General features: G+C 43.0%; 1 protein-coding gene across 2 annotated transcripts in view; it reads left to right on the forward strand.

The window, feature by feature from the left end:
• Nucleotides 1-18732, forward strand: part of TMTC1 (transmembrane O-mannosyltransferase targeting cadherins 1) — a 133381-nt gene that overhangs the window by 35284 nt on the left and 79365 nt on the right. For both annotated transcript variants that reach the window (XM_014256835.2, XM_088055044.1), the window contains 2 exons: nt 14880-14961; nt 15911-16014. In XM_014256835.2, coding sequence (XP_014112310.2) covers nt 14880-14961; nt 15911-16014 — 186 coding nt within the window. The remainder of the gene's footprint in view (nt 1-14879; nt 14962-15910; nt 16015-18732) is intronic.

Raw genomic sequence — 18732 nt, forward strand, 5'->3', positions numbered from 1 at the left:
TGTGTAAAATTCGGTAGAAATAAAATTGTCCCTTTAGTTCTACTTCTTTTGTCCACAAACTTGTTAAGCAAATGGATGTGTATTTATGGATTAGGTATTATCATCCCAGAAGACATTAAGAAATTAATACACACAGACCATGTTGCAAATTGCATTTAAATAGCTATTGCTTTATTTTGCCACACTTGAGTGGGAAATCATGCTGCAGAGAGGAATAATGGCTGCGTGATAAATCTCAAAAGAAGTGCAGATGAGGCGTCCTTGTAATGAGAGATGATAATTAGCAACTGCTTTGTTTGGGATGGTGTGGATGGTGTATTTGGATGCAGCAATTGTGTAGGTGTGGTGAGAAAGCAGAGGAGGGCCAGGAGTGAGAAAGTCGACTCTTGAATCACCATTTTCAATCTCAACCAACTTAATGTTGCATAATACGAGCACAGTCTAGCAAACGCACTGCCAAGAGATAAAATGCTGGGTTTTACTCTTCCTCCTGCATGTCTCTGCCCTCCCAGCATCCCCTCTGCTGTTCTCTGCAGCACCCTTTCTCTGAGATGGTTGGTATGTTGCCAAATCTTTTTTGTCCCTTTGTTTTGGTGGGGAAGTTTTCCTTGCTGTGAAAAAAAAGATCCTGCCTTACTCCCTTCTTCTTGCTGTGTGAGTTTTAATTAATGTTTTTGCAAAGCATGTTAAGATCCTTGAATAGCAGTGTGGTTTTGGCAGTGGTTCAGTCTCCTAGAGAAAAGTATTTGCCTTGGAGTTTAGGAAAAAAAAATAATCAAACAGGTTTTTAGGTTTAGAAAAAGGTAAAAAACCTGAACTCGATGGGGTAAAAACTCCCTGCTTTTCTTTAGCTCATGCAATCTGAAACTTAAGTCTCATAAAAGCATATTTTTTTTAGTAAGTGGAGTCGGGTGTCTTTCTTCCTGAAGGTGGGAGTTATCCCTATTGAAATCTTAGGAACAATGTTCATATTGCACTAGTTTATTTCCAAAACAGTATTTCCTTACACAGCCTTCCCGTTCTCTAGTCTCATGATAGAAATTAAAAGGAAACTTCAAAATGTGTCAGCTGTTGTCTTAAAAGCTGGAGCACATCTTTTTTTTCAGCAGCTGAAGGAATGGAAACCACAAAACCTTCTGGATTGCTTTCAGTCCACAGTAGGGTAGAGATGCTGAGTGTATCCTATATAAACTATGCCAGATGAGGCTGACTGGGAAAGCCCTTTTTCTCAGTCTCCATTATTAGTGCTTTGAAGCAGGTCTCTGTTCCAGGTTGTTACCACAGTGTTGAGAAGTAAATCGGCAGCAGGACAAAACTGGTGAAGAGGTCGCTTCTCAGCGTTGACCCAAACATAAGAAAAGTGTTCTCAGTGCTTGAGGATTTTTTTGACATGATTGACTTGCTTACAAAATACACTTATGGAAACCAGTGTAAGGAATGTTAGGAGTCACATCTGTGGTTCCTCTGAAATGGCTGGCTTCATCATGGGAACAGATCTGCATTTTCCACGCGCTTGCTTTTGAAAGTGTCCACGAAGCAGCTTGAGGACATCTGGGAGGCTGGATAACCAGTGCTTCTGGAAATTGCAGGCAAGCCATTTGGGATGAAAAGCTGCTTGTTAGAAAATGCTTGCTTGCTGGTGAAGGTGTGTTATACCAAGCACACACGCTAGCTCCTTCTCCTGAGAGCACAAGGAGTTTTGTGTCCTGTGTCCTCCCATTTAATTTCCAGTGGTGATGATGTTGCCATTTTTCCGTGCTAGGCACTGCTGTGGATTGTTTGATTTAATCCATTCTGCCATTCTGGAGGTGAAACCTTAGAAACTTCTGATGGGAAGTACGACCATGGTCTGTGGATTCCTGGAGAGCCTTTGGCTAGGTAGTGTGTGTGGGAGACTGTGGGCTGGACAGCTTGCCTACGTACACAGAGACAGAGGTGACAGTTGCCAAAATTTGTGTCTCAGAGGAGAAGCCCAGCAGTGCAGCTCGTGCTGAACTTGGCAATGATGGAGGGGTGGATGCTCTGGAGGGATTCAGCAGCTGTGAGGCAGCCAGGTGCTCCCCCTCAGACCTGAGGTGTGTGATTCCCAAAGAGCCTGCCCAAGTTCTGCATCTCAGGAACTGTTTGGTCCTGGGTCTTGGCTGAAGCAGATGGCTGAGGTGTGATTGCACTAACACAGACAAGCTGCAGGCCATTAAGGCAAGTATCTCCACCTTGTTTTTCCAGAGCTGCCTCTGCCAAAGCACTGTAAGACAGGCTGGCACTTAGGATTCTGGATAAGCTCTCCTCTGGCCTTCTCATTATTGATTTTAAACATGTGTTACCATATCAACATTATTTGTAGTCATTTTTTTTCCCTGTCAAAAGGTAGCCTGTCTGTGTGCTGGTATTGTGAGATGACAGAAGCTTTTCCTTTTATGAATCTTTTTGACTGACCCACAGAGCAGCAAAGGAAAATGCTTTTTGAGGCTCAGCAACATATTTTTCTATCAAAGCTGGTATCAGTTGCTGTGAACTCAAAGGCAGGTGTGCCAAAAAGGTGAAACTATCTTGCACTCTTGTGCACAAGAAATACCAGATCCAAAAGGTGTTTTTCTCCAGTAGTCACTCTAATTACTTTTGTCAAGCCTGAGCTGCATCTGGACTTGTGTGGGGTTTGGGGAACTGAGTCCACAGGAGATGAGCTCTCTGTTCCTGATGGAGGGAAAGAGGGTCCCCAGAAGATGACTCAGAGGGTTGGATGGCCCTGCATGCTCCCCATTCACTGCTGATCAAAAAGGGTGCATGGGGGGCTCATTTTCCTTGACTAAAGTCAGCCTTTCTGAGTACCCCCTCTGCTGCCACTGTTCTTGCAGGGGTTTGAAACAGCTTTCACCAGGATTTTAGTGTGTGGCTTGGGGTGCTTTGTCTTGTGAGAGTAGATTGATCTGTCAGCTTCCCACTGAGCACTGTCCCAGGCAGAGCAGAGAGGGCAGGAGAGGGAGCATCCCCTCCTGGGTGGGGGTGATGATCCTGAGCAGAGGTGTGCTCACAAGAGCATTGTAAATCCTGAACGCTAGGTTGGCCAGTGCCAGGAATGCTGGCAGGACACTGATGGATAGCACCTGGTGGGATTGTCTCATTCTTCATCAAGTGCTGGCTCTCTACCAGGAGTTGTTCTAAAAAATAATCATAAAGAAGGGGAAAGAAGTTATAGCTCCTGCTGTGAAGTCAGTAAGAGCCAGCTGTTGACAGAAGTGAGAGGAGAATGGGGTCTGTAGGGTTTTGACTTCCTTTACCATAACTTGCTGGATGCTGATATTATTTTTTATCAGATCTGGCCTTGCAGAGTCAGGAAGACAGATCAGCAAGAGAGAAAGAGAAATTGAAATAAATGAGGTGTCTGGCACGTTTGATTTTTAAAGCGAGCTTGTGTGCAACTGGGAGATGGTTGGTGGAGGCAAGCAGTGTGATATGGTACAACACATCCCTATTCTGCAGATGTTACTGGAGGGGCAGACACGGGATCCTCATCACTTTTGCATCAGGTCCAGCCCTACAGTTGGCCATCAGCCTCGCTCTGTGCCCAGGGACAGGCAGAGAGGGCAAGGAACCAAAGCAGAGGGTGGCCTGCAGACCTTGGAGGAAGGAAGGAACATGAGTGAACTCCTGCTGACTCCCAGCAGGATGAAAATTAATTCATTAGATTCATCCCAATGAAAAAAAACCCCGAACACCTGGCCATCCTAGAAGGCTTTGCTTAAATGACACTGGCTTTTATTAGCTCTAACCATCTGCAAACCCCACTCCCTCCCCAAAATGCAAAACAAGAGCTAGATTCAGTAACAGTCACACTTCTCCCAGGGGTGGAATAGAAAAAGGAAGCTGTTAAGATGTTCCTTGTTCCCACCAGCCTGGGTTGCTGAAAGCTGGTCAATGCAACTCCATGTATTTTTCTTGTGGAGCTTAAGAAAGTGCAGTGTGGGGCTGGCAAAGCTATTTGCAAATCTGGCTTGAAATAACTGAAAAGTTTCAATTGAAACAAACACTTTTTTTCCTCTCCAGGCATTTTAGACATGTTATTGCTTCCCTGCAAAACTGTCTGTATGGCACATATAATAGCTAAGCTTGTGCAATGAATCAGGAAAATGAAACGAAGGAGGTGAAGAATCAGCTCCTGTTCTCTTTGGGAATTTCTGGGAATTGCTGGTACTTCCCTCAGAAACAAAAGCTACCTTTTGATATGGGCAGAGTTGGGTCAGTTCAGCACTTTCCTGGGGGAATATGAATTTATACCTGAGTGTTTGCCTGCTGTGGTCAGTGGAGTTCAGGGTGGTCAGGGAGCTCAGTGTTCTTCTCTGGTCCCTCTCTCTATTTTGCTCATTTGTGTATGGTATTCCTTAATCCATATTTGCAAATGGATGCAGTAACCTCCTTTCTCCCTCTGTATTCTTCCTTCTTCCCCCTGTTCCCATCTCTACATTAAATGCTTGAGAATAAATTGGTAACTCTGCTTCATGGGGTACCTACAGCACTCATGGCTGACCTTCAGTTTTCCTTTTTTTTTCCCCTTTCAATATGTTCGTAAGGAACCCAAATCATTTAAACCAGCTGGAAGATCCCTGAACTGCTACAGTTCTATAATGTTCTATAATCATTTCCCTCCCAGCTTATAAAACTGGCTCTCTGTAGTTTACTGCCAGGCCCTTTCATTGCAGAGTGAAATAATAAAGGTCTCTGAGGACTGTGTGCTTCTTCAACTCTCTGAGAGATCGATCAGATCAATTTGCCTCTGTGTGTTTCGATGTCTCTGTCCTAATTCTTGAGACAGCTGCTCTGGTGTGCTGTCAGGTGGCTGTTTGCAAAGGGAGAGACTCCTGGATCTGCTCTAAAACAAGATCATTAGAGTTAAAAAACCCTCAGTAACCAAAAAAGAAAAGGGAGCAGGGCTTATTGCTCTGTAATAGGTACTGCTGAGTTGGGCAGAGCTTTTCTTTGTCCCTGAGGTGAGCAGCCCATGGGGTAATGCAGCACGTATGGTTTGGGCAAGAGTTTAAACTCATGCAGATGATTTATAGTGATTTTTCTAATGTGAATTTTATTAAGTTGCCTGAAGCACAATATGTTCATCAAGGCTTTGCCTTGTTTCACTCCATCCATCTCATAAAATCTTTTCTTTCTGGCCCTTGTGAAAAGTGCCCTTTTGTGTCTTCCCCATCATAGCCCTGAGCTATCAATTCAAGGAAACGAAACTGAAGCAGACAAAATAGCTTTGCTCAAGTAAAGTGCACTTGGGTGAACTGGTGCTTTCTGGAGGAAGCTTTGACAGGCAGCAGCCACTTAGGTAAACTCCACTCCACTGCTTCTCTGTTCCTCAGAAAACACTGCAGCAACCTCCTGCCCTGAGACATATTTGGAAAAGGATCCTTTTGCTTGAGTTACAGGTAATGCATATATGTGTAACCTGAAAGTTTTTTCAATGACTTAATAAACAACAATCTGTATCGACACTTCCCATTCTTTAATTATGTTTTAAAAATCTTACCTTTGTTTTCACTCCCCAGTTCAGCTTCCCATGATTGTTTTTGTCTGGCTTGTAGGTATATTGGATCCTTTACTTGTTTAATTGCATTTTAACCACAGGAGTATATGTGATTGGCCCTTGGAATAAGTCTGTTTCTCTAGGAATGTTTGTGGAATACCAATTCTAATGGCTGCTTTACGGATGTTACATTTAATCAATAACTCAAATACAGAAATAACAGCAGCTCTCCGTCTTTCTTGGCTGGCGATTTTATCCATGCTGGCTGGTACTTTTCTCTTAGTTATTCAACAAGAGAAAGCTATGAGAGGATCATGATAGGATCAAACATATGCAGTGCAAACATTAACGGAGAACAAGAAAAGAGAAAGAATCTCTTAGTTTAATGCAAATTCCTGTTTCCTGTGAGTAAATCAAGCAAGAGTCTTTGGACTGTTTTTATTGCAGCACTGTTACAAGCCTTGAACAGAGTTCCCAGTGTGTTTTCCCTCTTGCCAGGTGGGTGATGTGCTTCTGGCCTGGGTGCCTGGGGCAGAGGCTCTCAGTCAGGTGGGAAGGTGTGGTACCCACTGTCAGCTCCAGCCCCATCCTGCAGAAGGTTGGGGGTGTGTTACACACTGTGGCAAAACCCCCAAGGCAGAAGCTGCTCGTGTTTTTGGCTGAGTGCAATATTATTCCATAAACTTTCGTGAGAAACTGTGCGGAATCTTTAATGCTTGCCAGGCCTTTAAATTTCAGAATTTAAGCTCACATTCATGGAAATGCAGACTACAAAATTGTGCTGTTTTCTTGCTACTGCTTATTTTTTGGAAGTTGCCAATGCAGTTCAAAGTGAATATACCTTAGTGACTTAAAGAAGACTGGAACATATGTGGTTTTATTTTTCTGGCAATAGATGAGACTGAATTGCGGTCAAAATAGGATAAGCTATAATTATTTTTTATAAATCTGCCAAGTTTCAGAATTATTTTTTTATTGATGTGCTTTTTGGCTTTTACCATTCATTATCTGTTTAGATGAGATATATAGAATAGCTTTGCAGAGGAAATCCATTTAAAGTAAGCCACTAATCTTTACCGGCTATTGCAGATTTTAATTTTTATTTTTCACAGATGAACCCTATCATAACTGGATCACAAATGTATGCGATGAAAGAACCAGTCCATTTTTAATTTGAAGAATTTAAGGATTTGTAGATGTTTGTACGGAAAAGCAACAGAGATAAAAGTTGTTGGAAGTACCGTGTTTGGTATTTCATGCCAACAGTAATAGCACAGGCACAATTTACTTACAGGGCTGCTGACAAAAGAAGTAATTGACTGCCAATTTTTGAATTGTTTTCTTTCAGATTCTCTGTGTGTTGCAGTATAACTTTGGCATTGAGTTGCATTTGATTGCAAACATCAAAAAGTTTCTCTGAAGGGATATCAGCTCTGAAGAATGTTATTTTGATTCTTCACTATATTGCTAACAGACTCATGTCTTTCATGTTGAAAAAGAACAAGCTATTTTTGAGGATGTCAAAAATAGCAGACTTTTTCCCAAGAGAAAAGAGTGAGGAAGGTTGGAGTTTTTTGCCATTTATTTTGTATTTAGAGATGGCTTTGGCATATTTACAGATTGCTTTATTTAATCTGACAGAAGCAAAGGGACAGGGTAGAGAAAATGTCAGATTAAGAGTTTTCTGGTAAGGAAATACCTTCTTCCTGAGGTATTTAATACTGACATGCAGTAAGCTGTATTTAAAGTAGCTGAAGGATGGGAAAAGTTTTTGGAAAAGGGACCAATCTCCTCATACACACTTTGTTTTACTGTCCTGAAGATCCACAGTCCTCCCCCACCAAAGCAGTGTGATGACTGCTCCTCTTTTCATCCTGACATCTCAAAGTCAAGGATTCAAATTGTGAATACCTGATTTTCCCCCCCTCCTCAATTAGTACAAAATATGGATTTCAATTGCATTTTATAAGTCATTTCAGATTACAAGTAAATTATGTAAACATTTTTAAAAATTCCAAACAAGTAGGTTTTGAAATAAAGCAATACTCTTCAGGCATTTCCCAGGTGATCTTCTCCCTGCATTTCTTTGCAAATTGTGCCCATGTTTCCTGCTGAAACCAGACTTTTGCTTACCCTTTCTCCTTGATTTACCAGAAATACTCGCAACTAAAACATTGTGTGCCTCTCCAAGTGTTTCCAAAAAGTTTTTCTGGGGATGACCCGACCCCAAATGATGACTTTTAAAATTTAATTCAGTTGAGCAAATATATGTAAGGAAAAAACCCAACAACCCACAGCTGAGCATTTGCCCTGATTGAGAGCAGCTTTGCCTGTAAAAGTTTTCTTTCTTCCCCTCCTTCCTCCAGTCAAACTCTGTACCAGTAACATGTTTTAAATTCCTTGAAAAGTTGTCTCAGGTTTGGAATTGGGACCAGCTGACTCTTACCTACCCCTATGCTTCTCATCAGTGCCTATCCCATTTTTAGGGATGATGCATGGAGTAGAAAGCAGGAACACCAAAACCAGTGATAGTCTCACAGGCATAGATTTCTGTGCCCTTTCTCTGCTTTTTTTTTTGTTTGCTTGTTTGTTGATTGTTTTTCTTTTTAAAATCTGCTTATTGGCATCCTTCTCAAAGGCAACAGCAAAAAGTTAGATCCTTAATTCCCTAATTGGACATATATAAGTTAAAGCTACCATGGTTCCTTCTGTAAATTAACAGACTAGCTGGAGCAGTGTGTGTTTAGTGACATGAAACCCTTTACAGAGAGCATCAAAGCAAGGCATCAGACTTCCACATCTTTTATGGCTTGTTCATAAATTTTTACTGGGACACTTGATTCCCAGGGACACCTCAATAATTTACACTCAGGATAACTGAGCCTTGTGCATGAGAGGAGGATAACCTCCTTCTTTCTTCACATAAAAGCTGTCAGGTAAGATAGTTTTTTGTGATTAGGGAGTGTTTTAGATACCGTGCAGACCTTGTGCTCCCTACCTGTGCAAACAGCCCCTTTACCAAGCCTGGGCCTGCAGAGTGAGCATGGTCCATGGATGTGGTGCTGTACTTTGGGGTGGCTGTGTTCCAGTGCTGCCACATCTTCCCTGCACAGCCACAAAGGCAGCAGTCAGCCTGTTGGAGTCCTCTGTGGTTTTGGGTTCATCTGCTCCTGCAAGGCTGGTTCAGGGAAAGCACAGCTGCTTTTGCAAGTGGAGCTCTGGGGAAAGCAGGGGTTCTCCTTCTTCCTGTGCTTCGGTCCAGCTCCTCAGTGCTCACTGGGAACACCACTGAATGGAGCTCCAGTGACAGCAGATTTTTTTGGATACTGCCACTGGATCTCTGACAGCAGCAGAGGTCTGAATACTGCCTCCTGAATGTTTTCCTGACTCATCTTTTTTCCCCTCCATTTCCTCTTTGTGCCTGCCTTCCTTTCTTCTCCCTTCATCCCCTCTCTTCCTTGTAACACATACTCACATAGCCTCTTCTTCAGACACGTGTTTTCAGCCCTCTGCAGTCCAAGCAAATGGTCTGCAGGCTGGATACAGGCATTGCAGGAGAGAGTCTCCCACCTCAATGGCTCTACAGGAGCAATGCAAGAAGAATCTGATGCAGTTCCCTCTAGATGGTGTTTGGTAGAGCTGGAGACCCTGGGGAATTGCTATAGATCTCTAGTGAGGATTGCAAATAGAGATCTTTTCCCAGTGGCTTGTCACGTGCCCAGAAACAGTCAGTTGTCACTGAAATCAAAACCAGCAGCATCTCTGCAGTCCTCTACTAAACAACAAATCCCTGCTCCAAACTGGAACCACTGAGTTTTTCCAATAAACTGGTTTTGGAACTTCGTCAACATGGGCAAATCTCTCCAATTGCTTTTTCAGGAAAAGCTGAACTGTTTTACCTGATACTTTTGAGGAAGAAAACAGTTTCAGCTTAACATAAACTCCTGGAAGAGAAAATTTTCAGTCTGAATGAATAAAGCTTGTCAAAAGCACAAGCAGCAGTAAATAAGGATTTGTAGCTCAATGTGGGGAGCAGCCAAAGCTGCTATCAGTGCTGCTTATAGTGCAGTTACTTGAAATATGTCTATAGGAGCCCTTCACTGGGCTAGGACAGGGAAAAATGAGCCTATTCCTCAGGTGTGTGTGAGGCAGAGGAAATAAAATGGCTGGAATCGATGGAAGCTTTAAACTGCAGCCTTGGTGCTTTGGTTTCCCGAGATCTGGTGGCCATACTTTGATGAGATCTTATTTTTCCTGTTAGCCCTCCTCCACTTTGTCTCCTCCTCGCGTCGGTGGAATGTCTGGTATGAAGAGAAACCCTTTGTCACGTTCTTGGTGACATCTTTGATCTGTTAAGTGCACTTTCTTTTTTTCTTTGCTGCTTTCCTTTTTTCTCTTTCTATTCCTGATCCCTTACTGTGCCTCTCTCTCCTCCTCTCCAGTTTTCTTCCTCTACTTTCATCCCACACAGAATGAAGTATGTAGAGCCTAAGAGAATAAGGAAAAGCCATGAGTGGGATCACCTTCTCTGCTGTGTATGCCCTGCCCTTGCTTTCCCCAAAAAGCCAATAAACAGCAAGAATTCCAAATACTGTCTCAATTGAAAGTGTATGAAAGAATACATGACATTATCAGTGAAAATGAATTAAAACAGTTGTGACTTTCATAAAACCTCTCCATGGCTCCCAAGAGTCTGTAAAACTGCTCCTGTTTGTGTGTGTTTGTGCATCTAGGTCTGCGTGGGCAGTGGTAGCTGGGGTTTAAGGCTCTCCAGGGAGATAAGGAGCACGGATGCCACACACATGCTGTGGGGAAAGTCAAGACTACTCATAAAGAAGGAAGCAGGAGGGCTTTTCTTCTCCCTTGCAAAACCTGCAGCTATGACTGGTATTTTATTTCCCTGAACTGACAAGTACTTTAAGCAAGTTAAATATCCAGACGTGGTAGAATATATTGATTTTTTTTATTTTTCATTTTTTAAATTCAGGTCTTTTTACTCCATGATGGATTTTTATTCTTGTTTTCTCCCTGGGATATTGCATACAAACATTTTCTCTGCAAGGGCTGTCCTCAGGGAAGACTATGGGCTGAGCTAGGTGGAAAAGAAACTTGTTCAATATAAGGTACAGCTGTCTGGACAGATGATAAGGAAGGCCTCTTTAAGTAGGAAAGGTAAAGTGGTCTCTACAGAGAGAATATGGCTCCTGTAAAACTTGCTTATTCTCAGCAGGGGAGTCTGTCATCCTGATTTAGGATTAGGTGTGCATCTATCAGTGACCTAAAGCTTTGACATGATCTTAAAATAGCCCCTTTTGAGTTTAAAATGTTCTTGGTTAGAGGTGTCTCACTGTTATCAATAATTAGGAATAAGAGAACAGCCTTGCTTTTTTTATTCTTCCTTCCAATATCTTCCTGTAGTATTAGGGGTTTGAAAGTGCTCGTTCAAAACCCTGGTGGTTGCTGGGAGCTGGATCTGTTTCCTAAGAAGACTATAAATGAGAGCAGTGATCCTCTCAGAGTGAAGTGACCTGGCCAAAACCATCTCTTGATATACCAGCACTTGTTCTGCTGCATACTTGTATTGGTCTTTTAGACATTCCTGATGGAGAGTTCATCATAGGTCTTCACTGTTTCTTCGCTTCCCTTGAGAAGGCCTTCAAAGAGAGCAAGCTCATGTTTTATGCCAAAGCTGAGTCAGCTGCAGTGTGGGATAAACCTGTTTCCACCAGTGCTCTGCGATGGCTCACAGAGCCGTGGCAATGAGCAGCAGCTGAGGAGCTGCCCCACATGGTTCTGTAAGCTCCAGGTGCCTCCAATGCAAGGTAAGAAAGCTGCCTGCTTCTTAGAGAAGCTTGTTTTGGTTAACCCAGAGTCCATTGGTACCAGCAAAGTGTACGTTCCTGCAAACTGCACCATGTTGAATTTTACTGGGTCACCTACCCTTGCTGTCTTCAATTATGAAACCTCAGAGTGCCCTGATGATGTAACTGATTCCAGGATGAGCTGTGCTTTTCAGGAAGCTGGGACTGCCAAATATCTGCCTTGGCCTCTGCTCGAACTGCGCCAGAGAAAGTCCCTGCATTATTAGGCTTTTCTTGGATTTACTGTTTGTTGTGATTCTGGTTGCTTTGGGAAGTATCCCTGAAAGGCTTTTAAAAGATAGCAAGCAGGCAATTACATGCTGGGTTGCTTTGTGGAAAAGCTGGCATGAAGCAGGAGAACAACCTCTGCCCAAATGGGCCGTTTTTGCCCTTGTTTAGTGAACCTGACAATTTGGATTTTCTCCTCTAATTTTAGAATTTTCTTAGGAAGACCCACACCTTAAAACATTCACATACTCTGGAAGTAGCATATTGCTGTGTGGTGCTGCCATCAGCACACTTCCCCTAACTATGTCCCACAGCCGCTCCCATGTGGGAGTGAGTGCCCGTGTGTGTCTTGGTATGTTTTTGGCACCACAGTTGTGCTGGTTGGGGTGGAGCAGGTGACAGGGAGTGGTTCCCATGAGCAGAGGGATGTTTGGCAGCCTGGAAAGGTTGGCAAATGCATGGAAATCTGACCTGTAAATGACTTTTTACAAGACAGCTGTTAAAAAGGGGTATAAAACAGTTTAACTGTTAAAATAGTAATTTTTTTGCTTCTCCTAGCTAAAGACAAAATTTAGAGCTTTGGCTGATCTTAAGGTTGTCTGAGCGAAGTTCAGTGTAACCTTAGATATGTTTGCAAGCTGAGATTTTGCGTGGAAAAAGCTGCTGCAATTTTACATGTAAGAAGCTACTGCACTCTTTACATGCTGCGTGTCTCTGACATTTAGCAAACTTGCTCATCCAGGCCCCGTTCGCAGTTCATTTGGTTTTAATGCACAAACTGTGTGTTGTTCTTTCACCTGCACCAGATGTGAGATGTTTTAGTAGCTACCTTCCCTGACACAAGTGGTAGCCCAGTAAGGTGCTCTGGAAAATCCTGTGGTTCTTCTAAAGCTTTGAGGCATTGAGTGTGACCTGTCCATTCATGCCGCTCATGCAGGTCGATCTGATGGGTGGAGAGCAGGCTTGCTGAGCATTGAGACATGTCATCTTTTGTGGTTTCCAGACAGACTTTGGGACAGCAGCTTTCTCAAAATGGAAAAGTTTCACTTTTTAATTGAACTCTTCATTACCTGACCATGAGTGGCTTCTCTGGAGGACAGCAAACACAGGGCCTGGAGATGATGGCCACCCCACAAGTTTTGGGTCACTGGTGCGAGGTGATGCTGCTTCTCAAGGATGAAGTTGGCAGACTTCTTGACACTGATAAAAGTGCTTCTCTGTCTGTAACTGAAGCCTTGGAGAAAAGAGCTGAACTCTTCTAGTTGATCTTTTCCCAGAATAATTCTACCTAAAGCAAACATTTGTAGTGAAAAATTCCAGCCTAAAGTGTTGCAGAGAGTTAAAAGTAAAAGCGAGTGAAAACAGGTTCTTGAAAAGAGTCAGACAGTGTGATGAATAGATGCCTCTCCTCTCTCCACACATAAAAATGTAAACAAAGTGCTACCAAACACTTCCTGGTGCAAATCACAAGGGGGTTGAATTTCATAAAGGGTTCCAGTAGGGGACAAAAGCCTGGGGTTTGGTCCAAATGCTGTTAAAGTCAGTGAGAGGCTTTCCCTTTGGTTCTGGTGGGCTTTGGAGCTGGGCCATGGTGAGCACTTGAAGGCCAACCTGACCTTTCATGGGGAGACAAAGCTGAAGGCTTAGTTTCATCTGCCTTGTACTTGCTGCAGCCTGATTAAAATCAGTGGGAACTCAAGAAACTTTGCACTTTGAGACGTTCAGCCCTTGAAGACTAGTCTGACATTTAAGTCAGGTTTGGTGCTTAAATGTCAACATTTCACAATGAGCAGACTCCAAAGACTGAAAGTTGTCTGGCTTGCTTTATGGTGTGTGGTTTAGTTCCTTAGTTTTTAGGCATGGCACTTAGGGAAAGTTTTCTGAAGAGCAGCTCCTTTGTACAGAGCATCCAGATGTACTTCTTTCATCTTGGTAAATGCTGCCTCTGTTTCTTGCTGGCTTTGCCCTGGTGCTTTTTTTTCTGCAGTGTAATCTTTTCTTCATCTTGCCATGGTGACCAGGCTTGCAAACTTCCTACTATAGAAAATTTGAACAAAACCCCAGGTACTAAACACTCTTGGCTGCATTAGCAAGTGCTTCAGTCTTGTTTTTCCAAAGACTTGAAGGGTGGAAGCAGTCATAGACTGTCTTAAGGAATTTGGAGAGGAAATAAGGTACGTTTTATATGCTCGATGTTCACAGGAGAAACATATGAGAATTTCATGCTTGGAAAGGTAGCTTGCTTGAAGGTGTTGCAATACAACCTGCAGTTTTTGTAAATCATTTAAACAGAGTATCCTGATACTGACTGTATGTTATACAGAAGAACCTGCAAATGTTTTCCTTCTGAATTTATTTTGTTTACTTGATATTTATAACTTCTTAAAACAAGTTGTCATTTTTTTCAATAGTTTTTTACCTACTATATGCTTAAAATATTCCTGTTGTCTCTTCTGTATTTCTTTTTGTCATTGCTTTATTACAATGATGGAGCATCTGTAAGGTTCAATAGGAATGGAGTTGCCATGAAATTAATGTCATGGATATGGCACTGTTTGTTATACTAAGAAAGTTCCTTAGACTTTGGCAAGTGCTTCTACTCTATATTAAAATAAATGCATAGTTTTGTCTCTAAATACAGTTTCATTTTACTCATTGAGAAACAGGAAGGGTTTTATGAACATTCTTACAACAGTAAGCCACCTGTGTGTTTGTCTATGATAATATTAATTATCATAGCACTTTGTCAGCAGACTTATGATGAAACCTAAGCGTGCAGAATATGCTCCCAAAAAATGCTTAGAATCAGTTCTGCTAGGTAGTTTTTCTCCCCTAGAGACTGAGCAGAGAGCTGGGAACAAGGAGTCTTTGCATTTTAGTCATGGTCTAAAATTGAATTGCTGTTTGTGTGACCTTTTAAAAATATGTCTCCCAGTCCTCTGGGAGTTTGAAGACAGCAATCTCACTGAGACAAACCTGGGATTTTTCTGAGGATTAAGGGGTTAATTGAAGATTAAAAAAACCCCCAAAACTAAACCAACAAACATACCAAACCCAGATTTTAATGGCAAAACTGCAGTGTATTATAGTGTGTATTACTTGAACTAGTCTCAATATTTTACTTATGAAGAAAGACCTTTGAAGAGTAGGAGTTATGTCATTATTATTGCATTTAGGGTGGTTAAATCAATGTACGCATTTTTCTCCATTTGAAAAATGAGTTAGTGTTCCAAAGTACTTCAACAAACGTTTGTTTCCTTATATTTCAGCTACCTGACTGCAAATAACAACCAGAATTTCTTGTACACTGCAAGGCCTTTTTTGAAGAGAGCTGCTTTGGTGATAAGCTATGTAAGTATGAATGGACTTGGCCATGTATTTCTGTGTATTTGATGAGAATGAACAATGCATAGTGGTATCCCAAAAGACTCAGAAAGCTCAGATGGCGGCCCTTAATATGAAGTTAAGTTTGGGAATTAGTCTAGACAACTTCTGCTGGGCAGAAACAAGAATATTAGTGTGTTTTCACTTCAAACCTTTTGATTTATAGTGGTTGCCCTTGCAACCATGTAATCATCTGCAGATATTTCCTGCCCTAAATACACAGGACTCTGTGGCACTGGGCTGCCTTGTCAGTGACATGCTGTTAATGCCAATGCAGGGCTCAGTAAAAGTTGTAAGAAAAACTTCTGCTTGATGTTCTCCACGCATGAATGTTGCAGGAAAAAACAAGCTTTTCCATGGGAATGTTCTGGGTGTGCAGCTCCCTGTGCTGCTCCAGGAGCCAAATCCCCTTGTTTGTCCTTTGACAAGTGGTTACCAGAAAGGTGAAGGAGTGGCAGCTTGCAGAAATTCTTCCAGGAATTAGGATTGTGCAGCATGAGAAGCACCAATGGAGCTTATTCTTACACCTATGCCAGCATGGATAAATGATAACTTTTAAGACTTCACCCATCATTTTCCCCTCTGCATTTAGGTAGAGGTCAATAGCAGAATTCTGCAGTCTACGCTGCAGCAGAGTGACTTCAGAATGTTGCCTTTGTGGTGGGCACTGAGATGTGTCATCTGCTGTCAGTAATGCAGACATGGAAGAGGGGCACACAAAGTCACAGTGTGCTGTCTGTGCTGAGGGTTGGCAGGTTTGTCACCCTGTGTAAGGTGCTAAACTTGAATTTTGCCTAAACTGTTGACCTGACTCACTTTGCACACACAGCATGGAGAGCTGTCACGACAAAACATTTGTGGGAGGTCCTAGCTCTTTTTAGTAGTGCATTGCTAACTGAGATGTTCTTCTTTGAAGGTGATCCTCGTGTTGTATTTCCGCCTCTGGATAATGGGAGGTTCCATGCCAATGTTCTCAGAGCAGGACAATCCAGCCTCATTCTCACCGTATTTACTGACGAGGTATGATGACAGCAGTCAAACAAAAGTTTTCAAAAGTGTGGTCTTGATGTTACATTTTCCTACACTAAAATGGTTTGCAGATGACAGTGAAAAAAACTTGTTGTGCTGTCTCAGGTTAATTGCTTCTTGGTATTGCTCTGTCTGGAATAGAAAGAAATCAGAACTATTTGAACCCTAGAGGACATTGCAGGTGCTGTAGGGTTGTATTACAGGTGCTTTCTTACTGAAAAATGTGTGCTGCTTTTTATACAAAGCTCCAAGTATATAGTTTAGTTGCCTGAGCACAGGACTGGAAAGCCCAGTAACTGAGGCATAATCCAAAATCTTAAAACTGGCTGAGATACGGGATGGAAGCATTCAGAGTTTTGGCTTCAGCTGAAATTTGTATAAAAAGGGGGTGACCATGACTCTTGGTGTAGTATCAGTGACTGAGCAGTGAAGGTGGAGGGGCTATGTGCAGGAGTGTTTGCTCTGTTTAGCTACTGAAAGACACTTGAGAGCCTTCTGGAGAAATTTCCTGATGTCTCAAATGAAAATAGGAGCAGTCTTACTGTGTGTCAGTTCTGGCCTTGCTGGGTCCTCATTCCAGCAGTGAAATTGCAGCTGAGACACAGGTTAAGATCAAGCAATCCTTATTCAACATCTGCTGCAGAATTGGGTTGGGTTTCATTTGGGGAACCTTTATGATAACTTGGCAACAGCTCCTATTACCATCAAGGCTAAAAGTGCTTCCAGGAAGCACATTGTCTTGTTTGGAAAGCTCTGACGTGTTTGTTTCTAGTGGAGTTATTGATACCAGGCTCGGTGCAGCACAGCATGAAGGATTTGCTGCTGTCCCTTTTTGATGTGTTTATGCTGAGATGGAGGTCACCAAGTCACAAATGATCCTGGCCTAATTTCAGTTACCTCTTCTGTGCTGCACATGTTCTTTTGCATGTTTGTCTCTTTTCCTCTTGTAATGACAATGGAGGGTGTTCTAAACCCAAAAGCTAAGTCATTCTCGGGGTATGAAGCAGTGACTATTTTTACCACTGGCACTGTGGATTTTATTAACAGACTTAGGAAAAACAAGTCAGAGTGCTGCTGGCTGAGGTCCTCCCTTGGCCCCAGCAGCAGCCCCGGCTCCACCTGCAGTCCAGCAACACCTACCCACTCCAAACCTAATTAAGGAAATCCATTCCAGTAAAAAGCAGTATTACTGTTCAGAAGGGATTCTAAAACCCTTTAATTATCCCAATTCTTCCACTTCTGCTGAGCTTGATCTTAACCCTCATTTTAGCAATTTACCCAGGAGGCTTTATCTTCCATTCAGGAAACCCATCCCTTCAGCAGCAGGGCTCAGTGTCAGTCCTGAGACCCAGTGACTGCCTCTGGACTGACAGCCCATGATGCACCCTCTGACCACAGCCCTTATCTTGGCAACAAACCTTTTCCTTCCCCCTCTGTCAGACTCAAGCCACAGCTCTCACCTGAGACTTTATCTTGCTGTGGTCAGAGCTGAAGCTGCTGCTGCTGAACTGGCATTGTGCCAGTCATCCCAAGGGCAGGACTGGGATGTCAGGTGGAGCTAGCGAGGTTCAGGTGGCATAGGTGTGGTTCCCAGGAAGGTCGAGGGAAGTGGTTCTGCCCCTCTGCTGTTGTGAGACCCTTCCTGGCACACTGCATCCAGCTCTGGGGTCCTCAGCACAGGGAATACATGGACCTGTTGGAGTGAGCCCACAGGAGGGCCACAGGAGCCTTTGTGTTTAGGGTCCAGCTTCAGGGAAGCTCCTAAGCAGTGTGTGTTCCTCAGCTGTGGACAGCTACGGGTAGCAGCAGCACGTGAAGAGCTGGTGTAGGAAGCTTTTACCAAGGTTTTGAAGGCAGTAATTAGGATTCAGCACTGAAGCCAAGATGGTAACTGCAAGTTGGGTTGAGTTGGGAAGAATGCAGTAAAAGAGCTAAGTTTGGTGCGGAGACCAGAAACTGAAAGGAAGGCTTTTGGGTAGTGCTCCTGAAGTGATTAGTGACATTGTTACTGTAGCTGAAGCAAGGGTTAGTCTCAGGCAGTGGGCAAGTTGTTTTGTAGCTCTGATGATCATTTAGGTCACAAGTGGGAGTTTTCTGTTTTCAGGGAGTTGTCTTTATTTGAGCTGGAAATGTGGTTTATGTGCGTGTCTCGCCAGGGTAAATGTTATGGTTTTCAACAGAGTTGAAAATTATTCTAAGGCTTGGCCAGCTCTGTGGGGCTAGAAGGAAGGCTGATATCAGTGGAATAGAAAAGAAAAACAGTAGTTTGGAAATGTGTGGCAGTCCTTGTGAAATACACAAAGTTAGATGTGGGTCTGGGGTCTTGGCTGGCACAGGATGAACCCAACAGAGAGCATTGTAACTTTTGCAGGGTTTACTGGGGCCAGCATCAGGGGAAGGTGTAAGTTAGGGGGTTGAAAAAGCAGTGACTTGTGAGGTCAGAATTTGTGATCCCTTAGAGCTGATACAGTGTACATTACAGGATTGGGGTTGTGAGAGGCCTGTGCACCCACGATTGTGTGGAGGAGGGGGGCATGTGGAATTTAGGGTGTATGAAATGAATCTCAGAGAATACAGGTTCCAAGCAAGCCAAGGAAGTGTCTTGTAACAAGTGGCTGAGCTGGGGAGCTTCTTCCTGCAGGATACCAGGAGTGTGCTGAACGTTTTTGCAGACTCAAAGAGAAATTTGCCCAGTTGGAATAAGAAATC

This window comes from Pseudopodoces humilis, chromosome 5, assembly GCF_049639895.1.
Source record: "Pseudopodoces humilis isolate 2021_Gansu_Grassland_sample_001 chromosome 5, ASM4963989v1, whole genome shotgun sequence".
Lineage (NCBI taxonomy): Eukaryota > Metazoa > Chordata > Aves > Passeriformes > Paridae > Pseudopodoces > Pseudopodoces humilis.